Source organism: Gymnoscopelus braueri, assembly GCF_963280865.1.
Source record: "Gymnoscopelus braueri genome assembly, chromosome: 17".
NCBI classification, from domain to species: Eukaryota; Metazoa; Chordata; class Actinopteri; order Myctophiformes; family Myctophidae; genus Gymnoscopelus; species Gymnoscopelus braueri.
Genome location: NC_137617.1, coordinates 18,982,369 through 19,000,751, shown reverse-complemented (window position 1 = coordinate 19,000,751; position 18,383 = coordinate 18,982,369). Strand labels below are relative to the sequence as shown.

At 42.6% G+C, this 18,383-nt stretch overlaps 1 protein-coding gene across 1 annotated transcript in view; it reads left to right on the top strand.

Moving 5' to 3' along the window:
- LOC308104748 (protocadherin-15-like) overlaps positions 1 to 14,630 on the top strand; it is a 249,305-nt gene extending 234,675 nt beyond the window's left edge. The window contains exons 36-40 of the mRNA XM_080455256.1: positions 2,856 to 2,877; positions 3,874 to 3,912; positions 4,124 to 4,197; positions 8,159 to 8,288; positions 13,455 to 14,630. Of these exons, the coding sequence (XP_080311382.1) occupies positions 2,856 to 2,877; positions 3,874 to 3,912; positions 4,124 to 4,197; positions 8,159 to 8,288; positions 13,455 to 14,261 (1,072 nt within the window). The 3' untranslated portion in view covers positions 14,262 to 14,630. The remainder of the gene's footprint in view (positions 1 to 2,855; positions 2,878 to 3,873; positions 3,913 to 4,123; positions 4,198 to 8,158; positions 8,289 to 13,454) is intronic.
- Positions 14,631 to 18,383: the final 3,753 nt, after the last annotated feature.

Here is an 18,383-nt window from a genome sequence, read left to right as displayed (position 1 = left end):
ATTAACCGCAAAAAAAGAAAGAATTAAATAACATAAACCTAACCTAACCCTAACCCCGAAATAAAGTAACAAAAAAAACAATATAAAGTACCCAAATCCGCGAAATTAACCGTCTAGTTATTGTCTAATATAATCCACAAAATACATTAGTATAAACCCATTTTGTTTGAATATTTTATTAGGCAGAAATAGTTTTTTGTGATAATAAATTGGTAAAATCAGGCAAAAATATGAATTAAATAACATAACCCTAACCTAACTCCTAATCCTAACCCTAAAACCAAAATAAATAAACCAAAAACTGGAAAAAAAACTAACCCAATCCGCCCAGAACCGCGGAAAAATGGACCCAATCCGCCCAGAACCGCAAAAAAAAATCGCGCGCGCGCGCACGGTCCCACATGCACGCGCGCTGCACGCGCGTGCATGTGGGACAAGTACAGTTCCCAAAGCGAATCCAGTCCATTTCCACCACTGATAATATGGCTTGTCTGTCAGAGCAACAAGGACACAGAGATAGTGATATTCACACGGTAATAGACACACAAACTGCCCCGCACCCAGACATTTAGAGATCTCCGCCTACTGATAGTCTGGGGACGTCTAAATGCAAGGTAGTTGTTAGAACAGAGATGAGAATGGCCACTAACCTACGCCCTCTGCTTTGAAAACAAATCATATCACTGCGCTGATATGAAGGCTCTCTCTAAAGACTTTGGACTTCACTGACTTTTTAACTCTTATTGTTTCAACACAGTTTTATGTGTAAGGAAAGCTGGGAGATGTCATCAATTTGTTGTTGAGTATCTAGAGACTGACTTGTAAAACGATGCATGACAGTTAAACAGGCAAGTAGGAGATAATTTTATGGTATGCAACGGGTTCCCAAACGTCCAAGGACCTAAACATATACACAGCCTCTGGCTGCGGCCCCCCTTTTGTAAAATGGCTTCTTGAAGAAATATGAAAATAGCACAAATAGCTGGCTAATTTAGTTATTTTTGAAACTTTTGACAATAATGACATGGTGACATGCCCATAGGGATGGCTGGCCGAAAGTGGTTAAAAAGGCACAATAATCTTAGGAATTGAATTTCAATACACACACACACACACACACACACACACACACACACACACACACACACACACACACACACACACACACACACACACACACACACAAATTTGTATAATTATTGTATTCATTCTTTTACCAGGGGGGCACCTGGTGGCCGCCACTTTCAAAAATAAAATAATCATTCATTCCCCCGTCTGTCCTCCTCACCACCTGGTGATCCATGCATCCATTTTCCTTCCTTCTATCACTTCATCCGTCTAGCCATTCAACCATCCTTCCATAGCACCTTCTCTTCATTCATCCATCCATCATACATACATCTTCCCCTCCATCTCTTCTCTCATTCATCACTCTGTCTATCCAATCCATTTTTAGGTCCATTCATCCGTGGCTTCATGTTAGTGGATTGTGTTGCTCATTTGAAGCGTGCGTCCTAATCAAAGAATCTCACTCGTGCATGTTTCTGGATCTGTCTCATAGTCTCATATTTTAATTACCTAATTTAATGAGATGCTCTGTGTGTGTGTGTGTGTGTGTGTGTGTGTGTGTGTGTGTGTGTGTGTGTGTGTGTGTGTGTGTGTGTGTGTGTGTGTGTGTGTGTGTGTGTGTGTGTGTGTGTGTGTGTGTGTGTGTGTGTGTGTGTGTGTGTGTGTGTGTGTGTGTGTGTGTTGGAAAAAAGAGAGAGAAGGGGGAAATATGAAGCGTCCTCTGAAAGTCACCATTTATTGTTCAGTGATACATCTTCATTTGGTGGACTCATTACCTTGGTTTCACACAACAATACCTTGCGCACATCAACACAGGGCATTTTCCCTGTTTTCATGTTTTTTACAGTTTACAATTATAATTCACAATTTAGGCATTTAGCAGACGCTCTTATCCAGAGTGATTCACAAGTGTGTGATCATAGTTTTTCTTCTTTCTGTTTATGATTTTTCTAGCCTGGAAACCAGACGAAGTCTGCCAGAGCGAAATCATTAGCTAGTCTAGTAGCCATGCCAGGCTATGATTTTTCTCCTGTCCTGCCTGATTGTTGTTGGTTACCTTGATTTCCGTGTTCTTTCCTTTATTGGTGAATTTAAATGTTTATCTCCCCTCGTTTCTAAAACAAAGTCACACAAGTCGTTGGTGTTGGGCAAAAACCTTATCTCCATATTTCAACTTTCTATGTTTTTCTGTAAATTAATGGCCGATTCATCATACAAGAGCGTCTCACAAAAGTAAGGAAAATAGCCGATCTACAAGCTCACAACGTGCCGCGGTGCGACACGTTGTGAGCTTATAGATATTAGAAAAAGCGGCTATTTTCACAGTTTTAATTGTTTATTACATAAACAATAATACGATTGTAATAATACAATCGTATTATTACTCTACGATTTTGGACATACAAAACAAGTGCAACGAATTGCACTTCATGCACACTCTCATGCTCACCCCACCTCACCTTTGGCGGGATAGAAGGTGGGGTGCGGGGCAGGTGCTGGTGTGTGTTGCTCTGCCTTCTTAAGGACTAAATGTTACCGATAGCTGCTTCCATTTGGCTTTTGATTTAGACGTCCAATGTCCTGTGCAGTAAGTAAACACGCATAACAGTGAGTGAATTGCTGATATGCATCAAACACTTCTACCGTACATCACGGAGATTGGTTTCTATGACGGCTTCCTTGGCAATGTTGTTCACTGCTCGTTCACTGCTCGTTCTCTCTCTCTCTCTCTCTCTCTCTCTCTCTCTCTCTCTCTCTCTCTCTCTCTCTCTCTCTCTCTCTCCCAGGCGTGGGTATGGGCAGCATGAGGTAAGACTCCCCCTTTGATTGGACTGTGCCTTTGCATGTGTTTTCTACATTTCTTTTCATTTACACTTGTCTTGTTGATCTCCTGTTCTCGTTTTCTGTACTAAAATATCCCAGCTGCCTCCTCAGGGCATGGGGTTGACACATTCTACACTCTATTCTTCATTCAGTTGTAAATCCTGAAGGATCATGTACAGTAGCACAGTTTTGATAAAATGCTTTGAGTTAACCTTTCAGTAATTCAACCATGGCCGTGATGATAATGCAAGTGGGCCCTGAAATAATTGGCGAAACACTAAGATTTTAATCATAACGAATGAATATATTATCATGATATTTTTTCTTTCAAAACCTTGAAAATGTAGTTTTCATTGTGATACTGATAAATAGTACCTTAAATTCCATTGATCACAATCGATCGTTTATTCATAACATGCTCTGAAAATGCTCTGGAAATACACGCAGCCCACCCATCTATCGGACCACTTAACACGGCAGCTGGAAGACTATAGCTGCCGTGTTAAGTGGTCAGATGGGTGGGCCCTGATCCAGACCACTGCAGTAGCATACTGTAGGGTTTGACATCATGAAGGGTCATGTACAGTAAGTAACATACTGTATTGTAGGGTCACCCCATTGATAATGAACTGTGAGTCAAATCTCTGAAAACGTCCGAAAAGTCTCTTTCAAACACAGCTATATTATGTTCATTTTGAAAGGAAGCAAATGTATAAAAGAGGGGAAAAAATCAGATGTCCATTAGTCAAAATGTATCAAATAAAATGCAGCTGGTTGTACAATTTGTTTTTGCTATCACATCAAGTTTGCCAATAACTTGCACCGACTTTATAACCATGGCTGCCATCCAAGCGAATCATATTAAGAGAGGAAGGGCTCTTCAACTTGTTTGTCTTGTCTTGCTCAATATCCCATGATATTGATCTCTCTCTCTCTCTGTCTTTCATCATCTGTCATTCCCCCTATTTGTCTCTCTGGCAGACACAGCAACTTCTCAGACCTTCTCTCCTCAGACCAGAGGTATTCTCTCTCTCTCTCTGTGTCTCTGTCTCAGTCTCTTTGATGTTTGCCTGAACACTTCTCTAGGCACTAAAGGGCTGTGTGCACTGTGTGAGCATGCATGTGTGTGTGAACTGTGAACACAGTATAATATGTGTTTATGCTTATGAATTTGTCTGTGTGCGCGCATGTGTGTGTGTCATTGCTAACTGTCTGTCTGTAAATCTAACAGGAGTTGTCTATGGAGTCAGGCATCGACCCCGGCCAGGATTACTACACACAAGATTACTACAACTATGAACAGGGGTTAGTCTGCTTACGCCTGTGTGTGTGTGTGTGTGTGTGTGTGTGTGTGTGTGTGTGTGTGTGTGTGTGTGTGTGTGTGTGTGTGTGTGTGTGTGTGTGTGTGTGTGTGTGTGTGTGTGTGTGTGTGTGTGTGTGTGTGTGTGTGTGTGTGGCGCGCGCGACTGTCGACTGAATGCCATCATGCGTGTGTTCATACCGTCTTGTCTGTGTACACACACGCTCATGAGATGTTTGTCTGCTTATTGTTTTATTTGAGTTTTAACTTCTGTGGTGATGTTTCAAATGAACAAGTGGGTGCTCTTCCCAAAGCTAAACCAAAGCCAGTCTGTAAAATCCTGAACCAAATGGACCCGTAAGACTCAGGTTTTTACAGTGTATACGGTACAGTATGCAGCATCAGTGTAGTGAGATAGAGCCAATTCTTCCTTTCAATTTCTCCTGGAGTGAGAGAGGAAGGTCATTTCAGTTCTGAGGCTCCATGGTGATGTAACACGCACTGGCTGAGGGCTAAATCTGCCACAGTTGCTCTGCAACTTTTATTTTGGATATTCACCGATGCCAGATGCTGTGAATTACATGTTTCTGTGTGCATTGCCCTACTGAATGGATATAGGGAGACCGCTGAGCATGAGCGTATTGGTTGCATGCGTTCTGCACCACTTTTTACACAATCACATCATTTATTAGGCAGTATGCCTTGCCTTGGTGATCAAGACTGGACAAAGCTCATGAGTCAGTTACCAAGTCACGCCAAAGGGCAAGTCAGAATATCAAGGTGGGGCACTGATGGCCTAATGGTTAAGGCACACATCACAAATAGGCTCTATTGCATCCTAACGGCAAGTCACAGGTTCGATTTCCGAATCCGATGGCCTTTGCGGCGTACCACTCCCTGTCTCTCTCTTTTTCTGTCCTAACTATCCATAATAAACACAGAAAAGCCCCCAAAACATCCTGCCTAACGATGATGTCACGGGTTTCTGGAGTGTCCACAGACCTCCTATGAGAAACAGATCGAGTAGATTTTTTTTTTTACAATTTTATCGTGAGCATTAGTGAGGACCAATTATATGAAGATAAGTTGAAAATGGGTGACGTCGTCCTTTAAGTACAGTCTCACCACTGTGAGAACCACTGCTCTGGAGACTATTTGAAACATGCTGACATGTCCATAGAGCAGCCTGGTCCTTCCAGTTAAATCCACATTCCAGCTTAAGCTTCATAATCGTCTCTATTAGGTGGAAAACAGTAACTTTTCAGGAAAATGGAGAAAGAAACACCTATGTTCCTATGGATCCAATGTAGTTATTATTTAGTCACAAGCTCTTATTAATTATTTTCATTGGTTCAATCTTTATAAAAGCCACAGACACACTTTCACTTTTTCATTTTTGTTAAATAGCAAAAACAACAAATCTACAAGGTCACGACGCGTCGTATGGCACCACGTTGTGAGCTTGTAGATCGGCTGTTTGTGCTACTTTTGTGTGACACTGCTCTCATGGTCAGTATAGGAAGGATAGTGCACGCACATCCAAGTGCCCAGGTGCAGGACAAATAAGGTCCACACACTGGCAAAAGATGCTCCACTATTTATTGCTAGATTCAACGTTTTGATCACACACAGATCTTCATCCAAATATTTTGTTGTATCATAGACCAGTACAGGGCCGGATCTAGGCATGGGCAAGGGGGGGCAATGCCCCCCCCAAATGCCCTGACTGCCCCCCCCCCATTTTTTTTTTTGTGAAAGTTACATTTATGTCATGATATGAAATGTGAGCTTACCATAATCAAAATAATCCTTAATCATATTCCATCATGTATCATTGCACAATTCAAATAATCCTCTGCCCTGATTTTCCATGGGCAGTGTTGCCAGATATTGCGAGAGAAAGAAGCCTAGGAAAACCAGCCCAAAAGAACAATAGGAAGCAGTAATACACAAACAGCCAAACAAACTGGGAAAAAAACACAAAAAAAAGGAAGCCGCCCCCCCAGCATTTATTAATGCCCCCCCAGTTAATAATTTCTGTATCCGGCCCTGGACCAGTATTATGGTCAGTATCATGTCATTGTCATGGTCACTATCATGGTCAGTGTCATTGCAGTAGTATGATGAAGTAGGGCATAAACTTACGGAAGAAAACATTTAAAGTTATGGAGATATGAGGTTTCCGCCCGGCAGCGGCGATATAGCAGATGCTTCTGGTCTGCATCATCTTACTTTGCTGTTACTTTCAAACTGCACAAGTTCATAAGAAGTTCACAAAAGTCAATTTCAAGGTTCAAGCTTCCTTTTTGGGTTGAAAATGTGATTGGCCTGTCATCACAGAGTGTTGGAGGTTTGTGTGCGTCTGTCTGTCTGTCTGTCTGTCTGTCTGTCTGTCTGTCTGTCTGCCTGTCTGTCTGTCTGTCTGTCTGTGTCTGTCTGTGTCTGTCAAGCCATCTCATAAGAAACTGCAATATCTTGCACACACGCGCGCATGCACACGCACGCCCACACACACACAGACAGACAGACACGCTACATAAAAGCATCACAGAGCTTCACACGGCCTCCAAAGAGTAAGACAAATCACAGCTCAAGTGTGCTTCTGTGTGAGTAAGAGAAAGAGACAGAGAGAGAGCACCTACTCTGCCATCTGTGATGCATTGTGTAATTTTTATCATTCTGTCTCCCTCTCACATGTACATAGTCATCCTTGTATCTGTCTCTTCCACACGCAACGGACGGACACACACACACACACACACACACACACACACACACACACACACACACACACACACACACACACACACACACTCAACTCTAATTCCGCTTAGTCTAACATAAGTATAATCAGTCAGCCAGCCATGTTATTACACAATGGCCCAGATGCTGGTGGCTTAGAGCAACATCAACACAAACTCGCGTGTGTGTAGGATACGCTTCTAAAAATCCATATTTACACTCATTCTTAACCTCGTGTAAAACAAAGATGTAATCTTTTGTTTTCCATGTTTTTAAAGACTGTGTTATGGATTTTTAGAAGCGTATCGTACTGAAATGGATGAGCTAAGCTAAGATCCTTCTCAGTGTCCCCTTAACTGTTAAAAATAACTGTAAAAGAAACAATGAGTAATATAACAGCTTGATATGGATTCGTAAGTAAGGGGGGTGCGCGCGCGAAGCGCGTGTGAGATATATTTTTTTATTATGTATTTTTACAGACAGCAGCTGAAGTCCTTGTCATGTCTGTCTGTCTATCAGTCTATCACCACTGACCACTTTCTTAACACGCTGAGGAAGGCTTGATGCCGAAACGCTTTTATAGTAACAGAAGGTGTGTTTTTTTAACTGCCAGTCTTGACTGAGGGGGTGAGATGGTCCGGTTGAGGGGGCGATGCCCCCCCCCACCTCCCCCTGGGATGCCGGCCTGCCCATGACGCATCTTGGTGCCGACCCACAGTTTATGTTTGAGGAGTTTGAGGCGTATGCTCAGCGGTGATGTGATGCTACATACCAGTGGTTCCCAAACAATGGGTCGGACCCATTTTGGCTTCACATACCCATTTCTATGTGTATTCTTTTCAAAAGAAGAATATTTCAAAAATGTCAATTAATTAAAAATAAAAAAATAAAAAATACTGAAGATAGCGTTGTGATCATGTAGATTTGCCAGTGTAATTTCTTTTTAAATAGGTCTTAAGTGGTTAATGTACAGTATCTTTTGGGTCCTGAGCTGAAAAGTTTGGGAGCCCCGTGCATTAGTTGCACTGCACTGCCCTCTGCTGGTGAATCCAAGAGAGGCAGCGAGGGCAGACTGACAGTGAGAGTAGAGAGAGGGAGACAGATTTGAATTTCTGAGTCTCGAGTGTCGGAGAGAATCTCAAGTTTAACACCCATGTCTTATTCCAACACCAATGTTTTATTCATCAACGCTCTCTCCTTTTTCATATACCCTTCTGCCTGCAGCTATGACCTTCCTCAGTACGGCAGCCGTAGGAAGCTGATCTCTCCTGCAGGCCTGTACGATGAATACGGAGAAGTGGTGGTGGACGATGACGGCAGTTATTACTACAGTCCACAGGACTCTGAGGGAGAGGTAAACACTATGAACACACACAACAGTTATTACTACAGTCCTCAGGACTCTGAGGGAGAGGTAAACACTATGAACACACACAACAGTTATTACTACAGTCCACAGGACTCTGAGGGAGAGGTAAACACTATGAACACACACACAACAACAGCAGCAGTAGAATACAATCAAGAAGCTTCACTGAAGAAGTGTGTGTGCAGTGGTGGACAGTGGTGGAAAAAGTACTCAAATGTTTTACTTAAGTAAAAGTATCAATACTGCAATGTATTGATTACAAGTAAAAGTTCAGAATAAAAAAAGTAGGCCTACTTGAGTAAAAGTACAAAAGTATTGGTAGCTCACAATGCGTCGCATAGCGACTCATTGTGAGCTTGTAGATCTGCTATTTTCAAAATGCCGAAATGTGTATAGCGCTGAAGTGGTTAATGTATGTTTTGTAATAATAATCAAAATCTACAAAGTAATCAGTAACTAAAGTTTTCAAATAATTGAAGTGGAGTAAAAGGACAATATTTGCCTCTGAGATGTAGTGGAGTAGAACTAAAAGTATTGGAAATTGGAAATACTCAAGTAAGTGTAAACAAATACTTTGTTACAAATAAAAGCGCTGTGTTCAAAATCGTATTTAAGTCGAAGTACAAAGTATTAGCGTCAAAATATACTTAAAGTAGCGAAAGTGCCTTCTGAAAAAGAACACTAACTGTGGGCAGGACCCAGTATGTGTGTACATTTGTAAATCAATCATTTGTGTTTACATCTTCATATGTAAGAATATATCATGCTATTGGACTATAATTGTGATCATTAACCACTTAAGTCCTATTTTATACTTTGGCTATTCGAAAGTAGCCGATCTACAAGCTCACAATAGGTCGCAATGCGGCATGTTTGTGAGCTTGTAGATCAGCTATTTTCAAATGAGACAAGATTCTTGATTCATAACTTGATTAATTGTAATCATATAAATATGCTGTAACTAATAACTAAAGCTGTCAAATAAATAAAGTGGAGTAAAAAGTGAGAAAAAAAGATATAGTGGAGTAGAAGTATCAAGACATTGAAGAACTGTTAAATTGCAGTACAGTAGTTGTGTAAATGTACAGTTACTTAACACCACTGAGTGCGTGTCAGTGGAGATGAGTTAGAGTTAGTCAGTGATGATAGTACTGCAGCTCACAGGAGTCTGTTGATAATATAACACATACATAACACAACATAATATATTAACACCTTTTCTAATTTAGTTCAGTAATATTATAGTAGTGACGTTGTAAATTACATTCATTCTATTAATAAATGATGCAACATGTTCTCAAATCATATCCAAATCAAAGTGGGAATAATGTTATGTTGTCAGATAAAAGTACATTTTAAGAAGTCATTTAAGAGCTGGCACAGACCTTTTTTTTGTCAGCTCGATTTCCTCGAGCAGGATGTCACTAATTGAAGATTCTCCTCTAGCTCAGTGGTTCTCAAAGTTGGGTCCAGCCAGGGACCCTCAGGGGTCCTTGTCGGGGTTCCAAATGGACCCTTACAGGTCTGTAATTCTGAGAGTGTACAAGTGGAACGGGTCCATTTGGTTCCACTTGCACACTCTCAGAGTTATGGGGGTCCTTGAAATATAAAAAGTTTGAGAACCACGGCTCTAGCTTGCTCTAATGACAACCCATCATCCTGCTTTCCTTGTAAGCAATCCTAACCTCTAAGAGGTCATGCAGAGACGTCCATAGAGCTTCCTTCTTTTAGAAGAGACCAGAGCTTGGTACCAACTCTCTGCAGGCCCTCTGCAGAGCTCCGCACTCACCTCAAAGACGAGAAGGCATTCCAATGAATATAAGTCACATCTGCCTCAAAGACCCTCTGCAACTCCAACATGGCAAAGAGCTTGAATTAGGCTTTAGTCGTTAGCCTACACTCAGATAATAGACACAGGGCCCCTGTCTTAGCATCTCAGGCTATGCACAGGCTCATATGGGCTCAAACGTTGTAAAAACAATCTAACAAGGAGACAGGCCATCAAGTGGCTTATTTTTAAATATCTTGCAAAATGTTGAAATTAATTCTAAAATGTACAGACAGCCAGTGTAGGATCTAGCCTAGCGGCTGAATTCTGCACAATCTGGAGCTCTAAAAATCTTTTGGTTGAGACATAAAAAGGGCAGTGCAGGGAGAAGATAAAGGCTTGTACTGTATGATAGCCCCAATGTCTTTGAAATTCAGAACAGATCTAACTTTTACAAAACTTTTACAAAATATGTCGATATCCGTCTGGAGATGTGCTGAGGTCCAGTAACTGGGTTCTCAATTTTAGCAGTTAAGCTGGAGAAAGTAATTGAATCTTTCACTTCGACTAAGCAGTCGTCTAGTGAGACCAGTGTGATTGACTGGAAGATACAGCTGGGTGTCAGCAGCTTAGCATTGAAAAAGGATACCGTTAGTCAGGGGTGGAAGACGTACTCAGATGTTCACTCAAGTAAAAGTAGCAATACCACAATTTAGAGATACTCAGTTACATGTAAAAGTCCTGTATTCAAAATTAAGTTTAAAAAAATAGATATGAAAACAAAATGTGTGAAATAGCACATCCACAAGCTCAAGTTTTTATTTTAATATAATAATGTGGTTCAGAGGAGAAACACACATGAGAATTAACCCCCAAATTAATCACACGAGAGGAGACATGATTATCAATAGGCATGCATTATATATCTCTTTTTATGTATCTATTCATTATTATTTTAGCATTTTGCAGTTGTGTTATTTCATGTTTGCCATACTTCACATGTGTCATGTTTGCATATATACATTAGTTGACATGGCTTTGGAATAATATCACCATGACAACAGGTGTTGGGGCACGGGAGGAGACCAGTTCCAGGGGGCAGAGCTCACCCTGCCAACCTCCAGCCCCCACATGGTGCCCCCCTCAAGACCCCCGGACCCCCCACGACAGATCATGACAAAAAACAAATGACAAACGGTGGTACGACAACTAAAACAGAGCCCCAGGGTTCCAGAGCTGCCTCCGCACTCAACGCTGTGAGGAAGCTGAGTTCTCTGTTCTCTTCTGGGAGTAAACCAGCCGCACAGCCCCCTACTGCCCACCCACCCTGGAATAACAGAGTGGGACCTATGGAGGACAGGAATGGGGGGTCTAAGGAAGAATTGGGGATTGAGAAAGGGGCAGGAGATAGAATAGGAGGGAAAGGAGGGACAGCAGACACTGAAGGGGTTGGAGAAGTTGGAGAGAATACACTTAAAGGAAGGGACGATACAGGAGGAAGAGGATGGGAGACGAGGGGAATAAGTGAGCGAGAAATTGAAACGAGGGGAAGAAGTGAGCGAGAAATTGAAACGAGGGGAAGAGGTGAAAGAAGCGATATGCCGAATGGTGGAGTTACATATGGCGGAGGAAGAGAAGGAAGAGGGAGAGAGGACAGAGGAGAGCTCCCTGGAGCAGCCGCTTCTCGGCGAGCAGCCGCCTCGGACGGCGGTGTGGTCATCGACGGCAGTTACTTCCAGACTTCCTTGGAAGCCAAGAGGCCGCCGTCGGGCAAGCAGCGCCTCAGCCAGGCTCTCAGCGTCATCTCCCTCACCCGAAGGCTCCACGGACCTGCCAGGGTGGGAGACGCAGGAGAGGAGGGATGGAGAGAGGGAGAGAGCTGGGGTTCGGGAGATGAAAACAGGCGTAGACATGGATCCATTGGAGACATGAGTGTTTCAGCGGCAGTGAGTGACAAAGACTCTCCCTTAGAATTCAACTTCTCGGATCAAAGTAGTCCGAGCTCGTCTCTTCAGGGAGAGAGCACAGAGGAATCCGATGAAGAGGCCAAGTCTAAAACCAACTCTGACACAGAAACTGAGAAAAACACGACAGAGTCTGAATCCGAAACGGAGCAGGAAGAGGGAACGTCCGACGGGGGGTCGGACAGCGAGGGGAGTGAGGTTTCGTCTGAGAGTGAGGAAGGAACAGAACGATCTAGAAAGAAGAGTAGCAGTCATAGTACTAGCAGTGGTGGCGGTAGTAGAAGTAGTAAAAGTAGTAGTAGGAAAAGTAGCAGTGCCAACTTAGAGGAAGATGGCGGTACCACTACCTCAGAAAGCGCTGGTTCAGACTCAAAGAGTTCCAGCTCTAGAAAGTCCAGTTCTAGCTCGGTCAGTGGAAGGCCCAAAACTTCTAGACACTCTCGCTCCTCTGACTCGCAAGAAAGCATAGAGGAAGATAGCGAGGAAGAGGAGGATTCTGAGGAAGAGGAGGGCCTTTCACCCATCACCGAAGATAATGAAGAGGAAGAGGAGAATTCGGAAACTTCAGAGGAGGACGAAGAAGATTCCGAAAACAAGTCAGCCGATTGAAATGCAGAATGAGGCCTTAGTCTTCTAGATTCTCTCCCACCAAGTAAGATCTTCCAGAAAATGCCTGGACTGGGTTTGCAGTTCATTACCTGAGTGGATTTATCACTGTAATCTCTCTCTCTCTCACTCCCACTCCCTCAGTGTGATTTACAGAGAAGAGTTTACACGGCTCGCATGTCTTCTCTCAGCCTCTTTGAGAACGTACTTCCTCTCCATCATCGTACCTCATCTCTCCCTGCTGTCTTTGTGTCTATTTCTCTTATATTTTATATGTTAAAAAAAATTGGTGACCTTACATTTCTCTCTATTGCGTGGCTCTTTGTGTGATAAATATGGCAAAGTTGTCTTGTCATGTCAGCATCTGTCCTTCCTACTGCTGTTGCAGCTCAATCACTTAAGCCTGATACAGTATTATGCTTTGGCGACAATGGAAAAAATGCTTTCAAATGAAGACAACTTTCTTCAGTTGAAAACATAAGCATTTTTTACCTCTATGCTCTGACTCTTTGTTCCACTGTTGTATTCCTCTTATTTCTTTTCATTAGTCAGTTATTGTATTTGTATTTCACTCTTTGGGTTTCATTTTGTTTTGTTGCAGTGCTTCATTTTTCAGGGTTCTCTTTTCGTAAAATTGGGGAATGGTTGAAATGATTGTTAACCACTTGATACGTTGGCTTTTTAAAAATGGCTGATCTACTGTGTGTCTGTGTGTGTCTGTGTCTGTGTCTGTCTGTGTGTGTGTGTGTGTGTGTGTGTGTGTGTGTGTGCGTGCGTGCGTGCGTGCGTGCGTATGCCCTTCCTTCCCACCAGTATGGCAATAGGAAACGTCGGATCAAGCTGGTGTTGGACCGCGAGTATGAGACCAGTTCCACGGGTGAGGAGAGCGCAGCAGAGGGCCAGCGGAACCGCTTGTCCTCCAACCTCAACAGCCACAGTAACGCCAACGGCAGCATCTACGTGGCCCAGAACGGCTCCATCATCCGGACCCGGCGCTCGGCGACCGGCACGGGTCCCTCGCACACACACGCGCACACCACCAACAACAACCTCAAACACAACTCCCCCATCCTCAGCTCACGGCTGGCCAAGCACTTTAAGAAACTTGACAAAATGGCTGCCACGCAAGAAGAATGTATCCCCCTCAACAACCCCAAAGCGGCCACGGTCGGCGGCCACAACAGTTTGCGTAGCTTCAAAGGCTTAGGAATGACTGCATCCGCCACCGCCACCTCCTCCTTCTCCAACACGGACAACAACAAGACGCTGAACACGTTCAATGCTCGGCCCTCCAGTGTCTCTTTAGGTTCGAGCAGCACCAATAACACGGGCCTCGAAAGCATAGCGTCCAAATCGAACCTGCTGAAAGCTGCACAGAGCAACATTGAGCAGCCACAGGACACACAGGAGCGAGAGAGTGGGGAGGGGGAGAGAGAGCAGGAGGAGAAAGAGGAGGAGAGCGAGGCCATAGTGGATGACTGCAGCGATGGCGGTGATGCTGAACTTGTTGTGAGCGAACCCACGGATTGTCCGACTCCTAGCGACAGAACCCAGTCGGATGAGGAAGAACTATGGATGGGCCCGTGGAACAGCCTGCACATACCCATGACCAAACTCTGAGCGACATACATTCCATTGTGTTTGATCCTTATTGCCAAGATGATTTTAGCAGTAAGACTCATTCATTTGGGACTAAGTAGGGATGCTCCAATCAGTCAATCACTATCTAAAGCAGTGGTTCTTGAGGGGGTTACAGGGGGTTCCCAGCAAAGTGAGGAACAGTTTAAAAACGTATAGTTCACCCCCAAAATTACTCTTCTTTTTTGTCGCATTAGTGATCCAATATTCCAATATTGGATGAATCGAAGTAGGCCAAGGCAAAACTATATAAAAAATAATTTATAAACTCCAAAACAACTGCAGAGGTTATAAGTGAATGTTTTAAATGTAGTTCTGCTCTTGTTAAGCTTGGCCTCCTGTTTACTTCAATTCATCAAATATTGGAATATTGGATCAAGAATATGACAAAAAATATATAATCTACGTGAATTCAATGCTTCATGGGTAAGTAATTGATAGAAGAAAAGCATTTTGGTGGTTGAGCTATCCCTTTAAGCTCTATTATTTTTTTCGGCAAATTTGGAAAGATTTTTTACCAGTCTTGACAAATCTTCTCGGTAAGACTTTATATTAAGGTCGGGTCTATAATGCGTTATAAATGTTTATAATCATGCATACCCACTTAAAACAAGGTTTATGAAGTATTATAACTTATAATAATACAATGTATAAGTGCTGGTCATAATGCAGCACATTATAACTACCAGGTAACACTTAAATTAAAGGTTGTGTCTATAATCCATTATAATCACATTTATAATGCATCATAATGCATTCCAATGCACTTATAATGCTTCATAATACTCATTATAAAGGTTTATAATTATGCATAACAACTTATATAAAGAAACTTTAAACAAGTTATGGTAGTTATAATGTTCTGTTCGTCTGAGCTTATAATGATGCACTATTATGACCAGCACTTGTAATACGTTATAAATTGTCATACATGATTATAAACATTTATAACGAGTGTTATAATGCCTTCTAATACATTTTATATGCGATTATAATGCATTATAGACCCGACCTTTAAGTATAATTGTAAGTGTACCATCTTCTCTTATGGGGGGCCCTGTCACCCAATACTTTCCGATAGGGGTCTGCGGCCAAATATTAATCAATTTGTGGGTCCTTGACATGAAAATGTTAGAGAACCGCTGATCTAAAGAATAGACTGGTGATTAGCCTTGCGGTGAATCAACCTCTCTCCTCAGTCCAATGAGATGCCATTGTGCTGTATCACATCATTGCAAATAACTTATGTTATGTTTGATTTCCAATAGTTACCGTGAAGCATTTACAGAGGGTAAAATAAATACAAAAATGAATAACGACGGCAGACTAATCCACTGGTAACAGATTGGTAATATTGGCCAATGCTTTTTATTGTACTTACTTGCTGTACTTATTATTTATAGACTTTTGGTACTAGCTCAGACATTCCCAAATGGAGCATCCCCCAGAATCCATATTACTACTGTAACACTGAACCGTGAACTAAACTGAGAGGACTGTTTTCTACTTTGCTAATACATAATTAAGTCAACAATGGAAAGACAATAGCCCTTTAAATGACTGAAGTCGCTTTGTGGAACTGCACTTTGATTCAGAATCAAGGCTATTGGCACAGATCCAGTCTTAACATCCACACGTGATATCTTGTGTTGTTCCAACTTGCCTTTTTTACGTTATCAAGTTGCTCTGCAACCTTTATCCAAATAAAAGAGTGGCCAATCAACCAGTTGTTGACAATTAGCTTGAAGAGAGAGTTTGTCGTAGTTGCACAGTGGATGTCATACTGGTTTTACATGTTTACAGATCTTTTTCAACTTTGGCTCTAATATTAGATGGCCCTGATGTAAATTAAAAAATGAGTGTAAAAGTATTTTCATTTAGTGCCTTCTATCGTTTCCAGGTTGTTGTTTTTTTTACTTTTTCAGGTGGCACTCTGGCAATTTTGTAAATATGTTGTTTTCCCCACAACCAACGGGTGATATTCAGAAAAAATAAGTTACAGGAGCACCACTGGTATCCCCAAAACCGCCGCTGCTCATGGAAGGGAACAACACTCAGGAGAGAGGGGAAATTATGTCAAAAAGGCATAAGAAATCCAGGTCCAGGCACTCAGGGTGGATTTATAAGGCCTTTATTACATTTGGACAAAAACACACCAACGTGTGTCGGCTTGCGCCTTCACTCTGAAGCGCACACCACACAGCACACAGCAGGTGGTCATCTGCTCTGATTGGGCTGCTGCTCTGATGGCTCTGTAGGGGTCACGGGTCAGGCCAGACTTCATATGTGAACTCCTCACAGCACTATAGTGGGGTTTTTATAGGTTCCTGCTCATGTGGGGGTGGAGGGCAACGAGGCTGTTGATGTGGCAAGAAAATAATGTGGAGGTGGATGTGGGCATAGCCTTGGGCCTCAGAGTACCACAGAATAAGAAAGGACAATATAACCAGGAGGTGGAAGAGGGAAGAGAGAGGAAGGTTTTATTGCTACATACAAAAGTTCCCTCCACTAACTAATGTTAGTGGAGGGAACATCACTCTGGGGAACAACAGAAGAGAACAGGTGATCATGACAAGGTTGAGATTTAGATGCTGGCTTCAGCCTGGGGACTGTCTCGCACTGGGAAACATGAGAATGGACCATGTGAATGTGGGAAAGAAGAAACTGCAGCATGTGATCATGGAGTGCTCCAAATACACAACCAACGGAGAAGAAAGTGCTGTTCTCTGCAGTGCTTGATGCTGGGCTAACTTGCATCTCTATGATCTGCTCAAACCTGAGGAACATCAAAGTGCAGTGGTGAAAGCTGTGGTGGATTTTCTTTTTAACACAGCACAATAATAACTAGAAAGTACTGTTAGTGTGGGATTGCTAAGGATGTTGAGAGGGTATTGAGTATTGATAGTTTTATCGTAAGTGTTAAAGGTGTTAAAGTATTAGTAGTGTTAAAAGTTTAAGGTGCTACAGGTTTGAAAGGTTTAAGGTTTGAAAGGTTTAAGGTTCTAAAGGTTTGAAAGGTTTAAGGTTCTAAATGTTTGAAAGGTTTAAGGTTTGAAAGGTTTGAAAAGTTTTAAAGGTCTACAGCATACCTGCCAACTCTCCTGTTTTCACCAGGAGACTCCTGTTATTTGACCATTTCTCCTGGACAACTCCTGTTCTTCCATTTAGCCTATTTTGGGGGATTCCACCCTTTTTGTGTGACCCCTCACTGATATGCAGCCACGGCCATTCATGTTAATTTGCTAGTTCCTTGAGTTTTTGATATAAATCATAAAGGCAGTATTTGATTGTTCTTTTTGTTGGAAGGTGTGAGTGGGCTCTCTCTCTCTCTCTCTCTTTGATTCTGGCACACACACCCTCTTTCTGAGAGAATGACAATGTTACTCTTTATACTGTCGCTTTATGTATATTATGCCTGGATAAACTTCAGACATAATGGAGCCTTTTGCAAAGGCTAAAATGTAATTTAGATAGCATGTTATGTAAACAGATGCTAGGTCATTTGTAGACCAGCCGCCTATTACACGAAAGGAGAATTAAATAAGCCTGGATTTAAGTCAAATCCAGGTTTGACAAAGTCTGGTCCGTACAGCCTGGTTTATTCCGTTCCATGAACGCCAAGCCAGGCTGAAAAGGAGCGACTTTGTCGAGCTAGACCTTGTCAAGCCAGGCTGTGTCGAGCCAGGATGGTAAAGCCAGGCTTCACGTATTCCTATAAAAGACCATGAAAGTCGAGGAGCAGAATCCTTGAACCTGACCAATCATGGAGCCCAAAACCAGAGCGATGTTCTTCTCTGTGGCTGAACAGCAGCACTGCAGCAGCTCATGGAACAGTGGCGTTCCCAGGGCGTTCCCAGTGGTGTCCCCCCCCCCCCCCCCCCCCCCCCAGAGCCCCTTTGTACAGGTGATCTCTTTTGGGTCTTGAGTCCCAAGACTCAAGACCCAAAAGAGTCTTGAGTCAAGACCCAGGCTCCCGGGGAGACATCAAATTTCTCTTTTGGGTCTTGAGTCCCAAGAAATTTGATGTCTCCACGGGAGCCGGGGTCTTGACTCAAGACCCAAAAGAGAAATTTTATGTCTCCCCGGAATCATACGAGGAAGTAA